At 50.4% G+C, this 12741-nt stretch overlaps 1 protein-coding gene across 1 annotated transcript; it reads left to right on the top strand.

Moving 5' to 3' along the window:
• Positions 1-509: 509 nt before the first annotated feature.
• On the top strand, positions 510-10012 carry LOC120998389 (gastrula zinc finger protein XlCGF9.1-like). The gene is made up of 2 exons (XM_040429059.1): positions 510-561; positions 9397-10012. Exon 2 carries the CDS (start codon positions 9429-9431, stop codon positions 10005-10007), a length of 579 nt encoding a protein of 192 aa, XP_040284993.1. The 5' UTR covers positions 510-561; positions 9397-9428; the 3' UTR covers positions 10008-10012.
• Positions 10013-12741: the final 2729 nt, after the last annotated feature.

Genomic DNA, 12741 nt, shown 5'->3' with positions numbered 1-12741 from the left:
TGGCGGTGTATTTCTCCATGGAGGAGTGGGAGTATTTAGAAGGACAGGAGGATCTGTACGATGAGTCCATGATGGAGGAGCAACAGCCTCTGACATCACCAGGTAAAAGGAGACCTTCCTGATGATAGAGGTGAAAGGCTCTTTTGGATACTACTCCCATCATCTCATCATCACATGTAATAATCTCTCCTGTCCCTGTGTGTTTCCTACAGATGGACTCATAGAAGGAAATCCCCCCGAGAGATGTCCCCGTCCTCTGTATTCCCAGGACTGTCCAGAGGAGAAGCTCCCAGAGAACCATCAGGTAGATGGAGCTGAGCCCTATACACATCTATATAGGGGGGTCCTGCAGTCATAGAGGGGTCATAGATGGTGGGGGTCTCTTATGTGGATCTGTTAGATTTCCCACCTGTCTGCTGTATTGTCCTGAATTGTTACAGATGACAAATCAGGGGGAAGATGTGACTGATATTAAAGTGGAGGATGCAGAAGAGCGGATGATGGGCGATCCCCCGTGTAAGAGGGAGGTGGAGGAGGACATTCCAGGAGATGTCACCACAGGTATGGAATCATGAATTGAGGAATTGAATTGGGAGGTTTCTTCAGGTGAGTCTCCACCTCAGAGCTGCAGTAAAGGAGCACTCCGGGCAGTGACCCCTGTGTTATGTGCAGGAGCGGAGGGAGATGTGACAGCACATAGACATCCTCTCCAGGATCTTCTCTCCATCTTCTCATGGTCCAGGCTGGACACTCGGCTTAGCATCAGGTTTTGGGGGCCCCGACTGTGATGAAAGCTGCAGTATAACCAATATTATCCTGCAGATACTTGGGGTACGCCCTGTGTCCTTAAGAGGTTAATGCATCTTACTCGTTGTCTCCACGGGCGTAGCACCTGACTTTCCTTGGCGCCCTTACTCCTGATTGCAGCCAAGAGAGTGATGGTCGGCCTGTTTGAGAATCGTCATAGGGTATCCCCACCGTAAAAATCTCAGTCTCTCAGGTCGCCAGCTGATCTCTGAGAGCCAGACATGGTAGAACAATTACGGCGCACCTGTATGTACTGTCCTCTAGGGTACCTTTCCTCAAAGAGTAAGGATGACATCTCCAACAGTTAGTGGCGGTCCTTACGAAAGAGGCAGGTACTGATGTTACCCTCCTCATCCCTAAGGACTGTAAAGTCCAAAAAATGTTGTTTGCCTGCAATTGATTTCGGATGTAAAAAAAGAGGCCTATGGAGTTAATATTAAGTGCTGCCACAAAGTCGTGAAATCTGTCCGTAGATCCCTTCCAAAAGATGAGCATGTTGTCTATGAACCGGACCCACAGCACGATGTGCGGTGACCATTCTTCCATGTCTTCCCCGAACACTATCACCTTTCCCAACAGCCTATATGCATAGCAGGCTGGATTTCCAGCCTGCATTTGTGGGAGGGGCATAGGGTATTTAGCCGGCTCACGCCCTCCCTCTGGTGTCGGCATCGCACAGTGCATCTCGTGTTACGGCGACGTCATTCGAGTGCGACTTCCGGTTCCGGCTAGACTGACGAGGCAGACGCTGCGGCGGTACGTTCCTCCCGGGCGGCGCTCCTTCTGGGTAAGTTACTCCGGCTTCGCCACCGCACTCCATCTCCGGCCGCCCACCTCCGTTTCCCCCACCGACGCGTCTCCTCTGCTGCGCTCCTCTGACCGCGCCATCTAAACTCCGTCGCGCCCGGTCTGGGGGAGCGCGCATCTCTGGCGTGGCCGGCGGGGCAGCAGGAGACGGGACACTTGGTGCGGTCCGCTCAGGCAGCGCTGGGGCAAGATTCAGCTGGGGCACACCGGAACTGGCTGCTTCATGTTCCCCGCGGCCAGTCTCCTCCACAGCAAGCCTTGCTCCAAACGTCGCATCGCGGGGGGTCCCGCGCGTCTCCCCCTCCCCCCGGGCTGATTCCTCCTCCTTGTCCAGGCCTTGGGGGGGGCGGCAGACGGGGACGCCACTCCACGACTTCCCCGATGCGTTCCATAGTGGAACGCATCGGCGTGCGCAATTCCGCCCATCTCCCGGGGCTCCACCACTTCCCCGGTGCGTTCCAAATACCCTATGCCCCTCCCACAAATGCAGGCTGGAAATCCAGCCTGCTATACATATAGGCTGTTGGGAAAGGTGATAGTGTTCGGGGAAGACATGGAAGAATGGTCACCGCACATCGTGCTGTGGGTCCGGTTCATAGACAACATGCTCATCTTTTGGAAGGGATCTAAGTCATAAGGAAGCCTCCCATATTCCCAACCTCCCTGCGCTCCACCGTGGGGCCCCAGGGGGAACCCCTAATCCTGGGCTCCAATATGGAAGGCATACCACGCCCACTCCTGGTTCCCTGACCACATTTTTCATGCCCCACATGTGTTTTCAATGAAGTGTTACATGAGAAGCCCGGAATACGCTTGGGCGGACATGTTGTGGGGATGCCGTGGCCGGGCGGCTCGGTCTTGCGGTGCGGCCGGGCGTTCCAGGAGCAGCCGCATGGGTCGGTTGCTAGGCACGCCGCGGTTTCGCCCCTGGAAAAAAGGAAAAAAAAAAAAAAAAGGTCTGTGCAGATATGTTCCGTTTTCTCACCTGTTTTCTATTGTACCTGGTCGCCATGTTTTTTCCTCCAAGGATGTCCAGGTGGTCTTCTCTTCCTGTCTTGTATTAATATGGTTCTCTCCGTATCCTGTAGCCGGATACCTTCAGGTTCCTTTTCGGGGTCTCGCCCGACACGTCCAGGCTCACTGCCTGTCCAATCACCTGATACGTTCAGGTCCGGTTGCCTCATACGTCCGGGGTTTTGCTTTCATCATGTACTCCCTCCTGATCCGTTCTAGTGTTTTTTCCGATGTGTCCAGGATTGGCTCCACGTCTTCCTGCCTGATACGTTCAGGAGGTTCTTTGTGTCTTCGGCCTGATACGTTCAGGTTTCTTTTTTGCGTGTCTGTTTGCCTGATACGTCCAGGTTTCCGTTTTCATGTCCGTCTACCTGATACGTTCAGGTTTCCATTTTCGGCACTGTCTGCCTGATACGTTCAGGTTTCTTTTTTCGTGTCTGTTTGCCTGGTACGTCCAGGTTTCCGTTTTCATGTCCGTCTACCTGATACGTTCAGGTTTCCATCTTCGTCTCTGTCTGCCTGATACGTTCAGGTTTTCCGTTTTTTCATGTCTGTCTGCCTGATACGTTCGGGTTTTCTGCTTCTGGTTTGTCTGCCTGATACGTTCAGGCCCTCGTCATGTCCTCTAGCTGGTCAAGCCTTCATCATGTCCTCCCTCCTGTTACGTTTGGTTCATGTCCCGTCCGGTCAGTCCTGTTGGTGTCTTTTTATCTTTTTCAGGGTCATTTCTTGGGCTCGCCTTCTCACTCCACGTCTTTCTTTCCCTCTTACTGTCCTGTTGCATCTTTCTTCTTCCCCAGGTGTACCTATCACGGTCAGTTCAGGTTTCTTTATCTGTCACGCTTGGGGCCCGTTGCTCGCCATTTGCCAGCACGCACGGGTCATGTCTCCTCACTGCCTGCCACACTGGTCAACTCCATGCTGGCAGCCAGTTGGGGCCTCGTTTCCAGACGCGTCTCGGCTCTCGGTTTGTTCAGGGCCCGGCGTATTCGTTCACTTGTTCACGTCAGATCCTTTTCCTCACTACCTGACACGCTCAGGCCGCTCGGTTTTTCGTGTTTTCTTTCAGGTTGTCCTCCCATCGCCTGATATCGCTCAGGATTTCTTGCGTTTTCGGCCTGCCACCTCCAGGGTTCGTTTTCTTCCTGTTTCATCATCACGTAAGTTTCGTCTTGTCAGCAGATGTTGGGGTACATCTCCCCGCAGGTACCAGTAAAATTTTTATTTCCTCACTTACCAATCCCAGATTCGCAGGGTGGGAAGTTCACTCTCTCCGCGGGCTTTCGAGTTTTTTTGTTCGATTCCAGGTTTCCTAACTTTTTCCATCCTAAACTTTCTGAGGCTCCAGGTAAGAAAAAAATAAAATAAAAATATATATATATTTTTGAGGTTGCACGAGGGGTTGTCAATTCACGTCAGATCCTTCCACAGGGTCCGGTCTTCTTCGGGCAACATGTCGCACGTCTCGGATATTGAGGACTCACTGTCCATCCCTGAGTCAGCGGTCTCGGAAGCAGCCAGCCGCGCATCTTACAGGCATTGGACCATCCCCAGGATGCTCGCGGAACTGAAGAAAAAAGGGATTCGGCATCGGCACGGAAGGCAGAACTGTATCATCTGCTCTTCCCTGAATCTCCCAGGGCTTCTGAACCACCCGGAGCCTCCGAAGATCTGGTCTCCATGTCGACCATTCAGCTCTCCCTGACCCAACTCCATGCGACCATCAACAACATGGCATCTTCAATGTCACACATCGACTCCAGGCTCCAGGCCGTCGAGAGCAAGATGGCTACGCCTCCTCCTCCGCCAGAGGCCGAAGCCGTGCCTTCTACTTCCCAGGCCAACGTCCCAGGTACAGGTCTGGCCTCTCCCGACATCGCCCCAGCGTTCTTCGTTTCAGAGAACATCAGGCGGGATATCCTGGTGGGAAAGGATATCAATTTGGCCGCCATCCTAATCTCCACCCATGATACGGTCGAAAACCGGACAATCGCCTGCGGTGATGTGTCGGTGGTGCTGAGGTCTAGAGACGTCCGCCTCAACAAGAAGCTGTCCATCCCCGAGTTTATGCTGACCTTCAGCCTGTACCGGGACATAGTGTGCTCCATTCATCCCCACCGCAGGGTAGAATTGGACACATACATGTACAAGGTCACCGAGCTGGGTTACAGATATGGCGGTACCGCCTTCTACGAGTACCACCGGTCTTTCTCTGCCAAAGCTGCAGCGGCTTTCCTCCAGCACCAGCATGTCACCAACTGGGCAGTGTTGGACATGGAGATTTTTTGCAGGCACTTCGCCGGGCAGAAATCCCCAGCCTGTGCCGGTTGCCAATCAGTCCTCCATTCTTCTGATTGGTGCCCCCATGTATCCAACCCATCTCCTGCCAGGCCAACGTCCAGCTCAGGGGCGCAGAAACCCAACCCCACCACGGACAAACTCGGCCGTCCCATCACCTTCTTAGGGAAGAATCAGCTATGTAACAACTTCAACCTGGGTTCTTGCAGTTATGATAAATGCAAGGCTTTGCACATCTGCACCATCTGTTTCAGGGCCCATCCTCAGTCCTCCTGTTCCCAACGCACGGCTAAACGCTCATGACTAGGCGGGGTCAACGTTGACCTGTTACTCTCCCTTCTCCAACAACATCATGACCCCAGTTTTGTCCAGTTTCTCTCACAGGGGTTCTCGGAGGGTTTCCATACCGGGCTAGTCACCCTTCCGCAGGTCACTCATGAGTGCCCCAACCTCCTCTCCTCTCTGGCGGATCCCGGGGCGGTGGACGCTCTGCTGGAGGCGGAGTTACAGAAGGGCTTTATGATCGGTCCTTTTGCAGAATCCCCTTTCCCTCTGTACCGGGTCAGCCCCATAGGTCTGGTGTCCAAAAAATCTTCCAATAAAAAAAGATTAATTTATGACTTGTCTGCTCCTCATGCATCCAGCACCCCCAGCCTGAATTCCCTGGTCCCGTCGGATGAGTTCTCTATGCAGTACTCGTCCCTGGACGAGGCCGTGGAGCTCATTTTACAGGTCGGGGCAGGAGCTTGGTTGTCAAAAGCGGACATTGCTGATGCCTTCAAGTTGCTGCCCATCCTGCCTCATCTGTGGAAGTTCTACGGCCTCAAATGGAGGGCAAAATATTACTTTGCCACCCGCTTGACGTTCGGTTCAAAGAGCAGTCCCTGGCTCTTTGACCAGTTCGCCCAAGCACTGCATTGGCTCTTGGTCAATCATGCCCACTGTCCGAGGGTCATCCATTACCTGGATGACTTCTTGCTCATCGAGCAGGCCGAACACGCCCCGGACAGGTTGGACAGCCTCCTCAGCCTGTTCAGCCGCCTCAATGTTCCGGTGGCTTCAGCTAAGGTCGAGGGCCCCTCCAGGGTAATCACCTTTCTGGGCATCACCCTGGACACTATCAGAATGGAGGCCAGCCTCCCCCTGGACAAATTAAACAGGTTAAAGGACTCCGTGGCCAGGCTCGTGGGCACCCGCACGGTGTCAAAGTTGGAACTCCAGTCTTTATTGGGGTCTTTCAACTTTGCCGCCAGGATCATGCCCCAGGGCAGGTCTTTCACCGCCGGCCTACTCAGACTCCTCCCAGCAGCCTCAGATCAGCATGCCCTCATCCACCTCGGGCGTGCCGCGCTGGCGGATCTGGCCATGTGGTCCTTGTTTTTGTCCAGCTGGAATGGCATCTCCCTCTTCGTTCCTCAGTGGAACGAGGCCTCTCCCTTGGTATTCTCCGATGCGGCTGCTTCCCTCGGTTTCGGGGCCATCTGCGGGGATCAATGGTTTGCGGGTCCTTGGCCCACGCAGGTCTCCTCAGACCAGGAGGCTGCCAGGTCTTCCCCCCTGCTCGAGGTCTACCCCATCGTCGCAGACGCTCTTGTCTGGGGTCAGTCATGGAGTAACAGGCCAGTGTGCTTCATGACTGACAACCAGGCGGTTGTTGACATCCTCGCCAGGGGTAGGTCCAGCTCCCCCAAGGTCATGCGTCTGGTTCGCAGGCTCACCTGGCTGTCCCTGCAAAGCAACTTCCGCATCATTTGCAGGCACATAGAGGGCAGGAAAAATACCGCAGCTGATGCTCTGTCCCGTTTAAACTTTAATTTGTTTTTCCAGGTCATGCCGGGAGCTCGGAGAGTCGGAATCAACCCTCCGGGGTTCGAAGCCCTGATCATGGACTAGAAGAGTACGTTTCCGCAGCCCACGGTCTCATCCGCGAGTCTCTCTCGGCTAATTCTGCCCGGAACTATTTAACAGGGTGGAACACCTTCAGGCGGTTTGCCCACCTTCACCCCAGGGGGGACAGGGACAGAGTCTCCTTCGTCCTGGCTTTCCTGGCATACTGCCACAAGGAGCTCCATCTGTCCCACAATACCATCAGACTTTATTTAGCAGGCATCCAGCACCACCACATGATCAGTCACCCTAGTCATACCTCCTTCTTTTCCTCCCAGGCGGTCAAAGCGGTTTTGAGGGGCATTCAGAAGCTCTCTTCCCCTGCCCTTCCCTCCAGACAACCAGTCACAGGGGAATTATTCCAAAAAATTTCTGCCGCCCTAGATGGTAATCCCTTTGGCCCTTTCAGAAGTTCGATCCTCAAAGCCGCTCTCTACCTCAGCTTCTATGGGTTTTTCAGGCCGGGGGAATTCTGCTGCACCTCAGCCCGGAATCCAGGGCCGGTTATCAGCCAGCTCCTCCATAGTTTAGACCACTTCACCTTCTCTCTTCCTTCCTCCAAAACCTCTCAAGTCGGTCCACCGGTACAGATCGAATACTTTAAGTCATTTAATCCTTGGTGCCCAGTGTCCGTGTTCAATCAGCTGCTCTCCACTCTCCATGACAGAACTCCCGATAGCCCCCTACTGCCTTTTCCCGTGCTGTCATTGACGTCCGCGCAGTTCATCAGGCACATTCGTTCCATAGCTTCGGGTCTGGGGTTCCACGCTGCTTCCATTTCCGGACACTCCTTCAGGATCGGGGCCGCATCGGCAGCCTCCAAACATGGCGTCCCCGCTCACGTCATACGGAAGATGGGACGATGGCAATCTTCCTGTTTTTCCCGTTACATCCCTCATCCACGGGTCGAGATTGCCAAAGCTTTTTCCAGTCTGGTTTTGTAATCTACAAATAATAAACTGCCTAAAATTCATGTTTTGCCCCCTTTTTTGGCTACCCGCGTCACGTGGCTAAAGGCACACCACTAGCCAAGGTTAGGTCCTACCGTGTCCAGTGCACACCCTCTTCCCAACACTTCCCCCGGAGCCTTGACCACAAGTATAGCAGGCTGGATTTCCAGCCTGCATTTGTGGGAGGGGCATAGGGTATTTAGCCGGCTCACGCCCTCCCTCTGGTGTCGGCATCGCACAGTGCCCCACCCGACCCTCCCTCTTTTCCAGCTTCACTCAGCTCAGACTCCCTGGGTTAGCCCCCTTTTTTGGCTACCCGCGTCACGTGGCTAAAGGCACACCACTAGCCAAGGTTAGGTCCTACCGTGTCCAGTGCACACCCTCTTCCCAACACTTCCCCCGGAGCCTTGACCACAAATATAAATTGGCGTACGATGGGGCACAGGGGCTCTCCATCACCACGCCTTTTAGCTGCAGCGATCAAAGACAAAAATATTGTGTTTGAGGATAAATCGAAGAAGACGTATTACCAGAGCATTGTGGGCCCTATATTGGATGCCTTGTTCTTGTAGGAAAAACCCTACTGCATCACCACCCTTATCATCGAGGATTGAGCTATACAATGTCTCCACGTCCAGACTGGCTAAGAGGACTTCTTCATCAACCTGCATTTCATCCAGTTTTTTCACGATCACCATGGAGTCTCGAACATATGAGGGAAAGTCAATGATTTGGTGTGTGAAACTCCCAGTGCCCGAGGCAATCGGTCTCTGCCTTTCAGTGGGTTCAAGCCTTTGTGTACCTTCGGGAGGCTGTAAAAACAAGCCAGCTGGGGATGTCGGGGGCGCATCAAATTTAATTCTGATTTGGTAATGAGTTTGGATTCCAGTGCCTCCTGTAGGATGTCTCGTAATTCCTCACAAAAAGATGTATGAGGATTAATCGCACAAAACACTCCATACTGGAGCTAGTAGGGAATTTCTCCTACCCCTTTATGTGTTTTATCTGTATAACAACAAAGAGTTTTTGTTTTGTTTTAGTGTTTCTCCGGGCAGTGAAGTTTTCCACCTAAAAGATTCCTTAAAGTTTAGAGCAAACGGACCATTCCCCATAGATCCTGGGCAACGGTCCCTTTGCCCAGAAGTTAGACTTGGGCCGCTTTCAGACGAGCGTATTGAAATCCGTCAGTATTCTGGCTCAGGATCCTGATGATATACCATCAGTGTTGTCATCAGGATTACTTCAGGATTTCATCAAGATTTCCATGCGTATTTCTTCCTTCCTTCATTATTTATGCACTGCACAGACTGTAATGTGCCCATTTGGAAACGAATCCGCACAAAACTCGGACATGCTGCGGATTTCAAATACTGACGGAAATGATACGCCCATGTGAACAGCTCTATTCATTAACATTAGCAGCTGATTCCAGAACATATCATCCAGACTACGCATTGCAAATACGCTCGTCTGAAAGCGGCCTTAAACTTCTTCCCGCTGGATCCATTTCTGGATTTGGCTACAAAAGCTCTATAAAACTGCATGTGTTTCCAGACTAATAGGAATATTACAACTGTTATCTAGTTTTTTATTTGAATGATAAATCATGACATTTATTTTTTAATCCTAATAGGAAATCCCAGTAAGAATTCTGAAGAAAACGTCATGTTATCACTAAATTATAAAGAAGAAGATGAAGATATGCAGCGCTCTTCAGGAGAAAACTGCATTACCTGTAATGTACATCCAGGACCTCACAGTACAGATCCATCATATAATCCTCCTAATCATGAGGAACCTTCTTCTGACCAATCACAGATTGGTACCACAAGTAATGGGCAGAAAGGAGGTAAAAGGTTTACAAGAAGCGCAGGTCTTTTTAGACACAGAAAAATTCACACAGGAGAGAAGCCGCATTCATGTTCAGAATGTGGGAAATGTTTTAGCCAGAAATCCGATCTTGTTAAACACGAGAGAGTTCACACAGGAGAGAAGCCATATTCATGTTCTGTATGTGGGAAATGCTTTACAGTTAAATCAAATCTTGTCAAACATGAGAAAATTCACACAGGAGAAAAGCCATATTCATGTTCAGAATGTGGGAAAAGTTTCATAGAACAAGCAAAACTTCGTTATCATCTGAGAATTCACACAGGAGAGAAGCCGTATTCATGTTCAATATGTGGGAAATGTTTTACACATAAATCTGTTCTTGATAGACATAAAAAAATTCACACAGCATAGAAGCCATTCTGATATTTTGTATGGCATAAATAAATACATTTTTAAAGCACGGAGGGGGCACGGGCTGCAGTTTATAGCTTCTGTTGGACCTGTAGATTGTTTGTGGTTGGATCTCGGCTGAGTTCCTGGTGTTTCCATTGCTACTTTGAAGTTAAAGGATAACTGTCACATTTAGACCAAAATTTAAATTTTTTAGATATGTAGTTACTAATAACAGGATATTCATGAATCAATAATTATTAGACTGACTTACCCCATATTTAATAAGATTCAGACCTTAGCAACCTGTCTGCACAAAACTACAATCTCACTCTCTTGTTAAGATGGCCGCCGATGCCCTCACCCTGAGACTAAAACAGCCTGCCCTCACTACCCACAATGCATTCAGCTCCTCGCATGAACGAGCTTCGGCACCACAACCAATCGGAGCTTTTCCCACTTAAACACGCCCCCCTCCTCCTTCCATCACATACACTCCGATCTGATGGTATATTCTAACTCTGACAGGGCGCTGCCATCCGCGGCACCCGAGGGGTTAATTGCGCGACGGCAGCTCCCTGTCAGAGGTCGGGTGCCTTCTACAATGTTTACATTGGTGGGCAGTGAGATTGTGAAAACTCAGATCCGATGGTATATTCTAACCCCCAGGCAAGCGCCCCCGTCACCATGGGAATGCCTGGGGGTTAGAATATACCATTGGATCTCGGACGGGACTCGGCTGTACAGCGCTCTCACTTCCCGTCCTCCAGCGCAGCCAACAGATAGACGGACCTCTCCTAGCAACGCAGTTTTAGGGTAAGGTGAGAATAGGCGCTATGGGGGACAAATTGAATGATTTTAATGGTTTAGGAAGAATTAATATAAATTTAGAAGATGGCCACTGAGGTGATACTAATCACCTTTATCAAAATATGGGGGAAAAAATAATAATAATATGACAGTTATACTTTAAGACTTTCCTTTCCCTTTTGTATTTTGTTTGTGTTCTGTGTGTTGCTTTTCCCTATTGTTTGTATTAGGCCTGAAAGAGACTCCTGTTCGTCCTTCCTTTTGGAGGAACAGGTAGTCTGGTCTCTGCCACTAGTACCAGGGTCCTATAGGGCTAGATAGGACTCTAGGTATTCCTGCGTATGAACTCACCTACCTCTGGGATCTGTTCATACTGGTAGTCAGTCAGGATTTTGGTTAGGGTTTTCACTAGGAGGAGTCCATCTTCCTTCCCCAGTTCTCAGTCCTGATTCCCTGTTCCCCCCTTCCCTCCTATGCTCGTTGTGGTGTTTCCCTCCCACACCGAAGCGTGACACACGGTGATTGCCATAGGGAGTGAGAAGCCAGATATGGATGGATTTGAGCTCAGCTTCTCTGTGTAATAGCTCGCAATCCGTTTATTTTATAAAATTATTATACAAAAAGTAACCAGACCTCATTATACCCTTTTTGTGTCAGAACTGTAGCCAATCACAATGACATGGTTAATTTACCATGCAGATATTTCAGCTTCATATGAATATATATATAGTGATATGAATAGACTGAAGAGCAGGCCTTTGTGGGCTTTATCTTTTACTCATGCCCCCTCCATTGGATACCAAAATAAACTGGTGTTTTCTGACCCGATCTGTCCTTGCCTCTGACAAAATGTACTAAAGTGACCTGACTTTATTATAGGCCCAGTGACTTTGAAAAACCCCTTCTGGTAAATTGGAAACACCGTCTAGTTCGGCATAATATCACTCCACCGTCACCTATGAGCGGTATTATTGTACAGCAGGCCAGCCATGAAGTGGAGTTACAGAGTAGGGTCGCCGAGTTCATAAAGTCACCAACGCTCTGCTGACTCCATAACTGCAGAGTCCAGACCTCCTTTGCCATTAACTGTCACGGTCCCTCAGGTGACTGATGTCAGGAGATCAAGGAGACTGTCTGAGAGTGGAGGAATCTAAAAGCCTCCTTAATTTCTCTTGATTCAGTGTTGATGGGGTTAATGACCACTTCCCTTTTCTCAGCAGTTGCTCAGTGGTCATTACTTCTACCCTTTATAGTCTGACCCCACCCTTCTGACTATGCGGTAGATAGCTTCATTTGGGTTTGGCTGAGCTGGTGTGAGGTCGTCTCTGGTGTTCCTGCTCGTCCGTCTCTACAGAAGTTAAGTGTCGCGTTTGTCTGTGTTTGTTATATTTTCTGTTGTTTGTATCTGGTCCTGAGACAGAGACTTCCATTCGTCCATCTGGGAAGGAATGGGTTGTCTCTTGTGCTAACCTTTTTCCAGGGCCTTATAGGGATATAGGGGCCGAGGTATCCTGCATATGTATATTCCTACTTTCAAGGTCTATTCATATTGATAGGTAGTCAGGGCCCGGATTAGGGTTGTCTAGGAGGTGACTTGTTTCTTCCCTACATTCCAGGCCCAGTTATTGTTCCCCTTCCCTCCTGTGTTCTTTGTGGAGATTCCCCCCCACACTGATCGTGACATTAACATCAGCTCAAAAACTGTGCCAGAAGCTTCATGGCATGGGTGCCCATGGCCACTGCATGCCAGCCTTCCATCAGGAAGCACAGGGCCAGTGGCTGGGTTTGTCGTGGTCCCAACGCTACACTGGGTCCCCCGGACAACTTAGAGATGTCACCATATGTTGCTGCCCTGGATAGTAGGACAAGATGAAGGAGCAAATGGTTGTTTTTTTTAATCACCCAAAAGTCAGAAAAGATGCAGAAAGTTGTCCCCGTTCAGGTC

This window comes from Bufo bufo, chromosome 4 (assembly GCF_905171765.1).
Source record: "Bufo bufo chromosome 4, aBufBuf1.1, whole genome shotgun sequence".
NCBI lineage: Eukaryota > Metazoa > Chordata > Amphibia > Anura > Bufonidae > Bufo > Bufo bufo.
The sequence above is the reverse complement of the archived record's forward strand: the minus strand, read 5'-3'. Positions and strand labels throughout refer to the sequence as shown.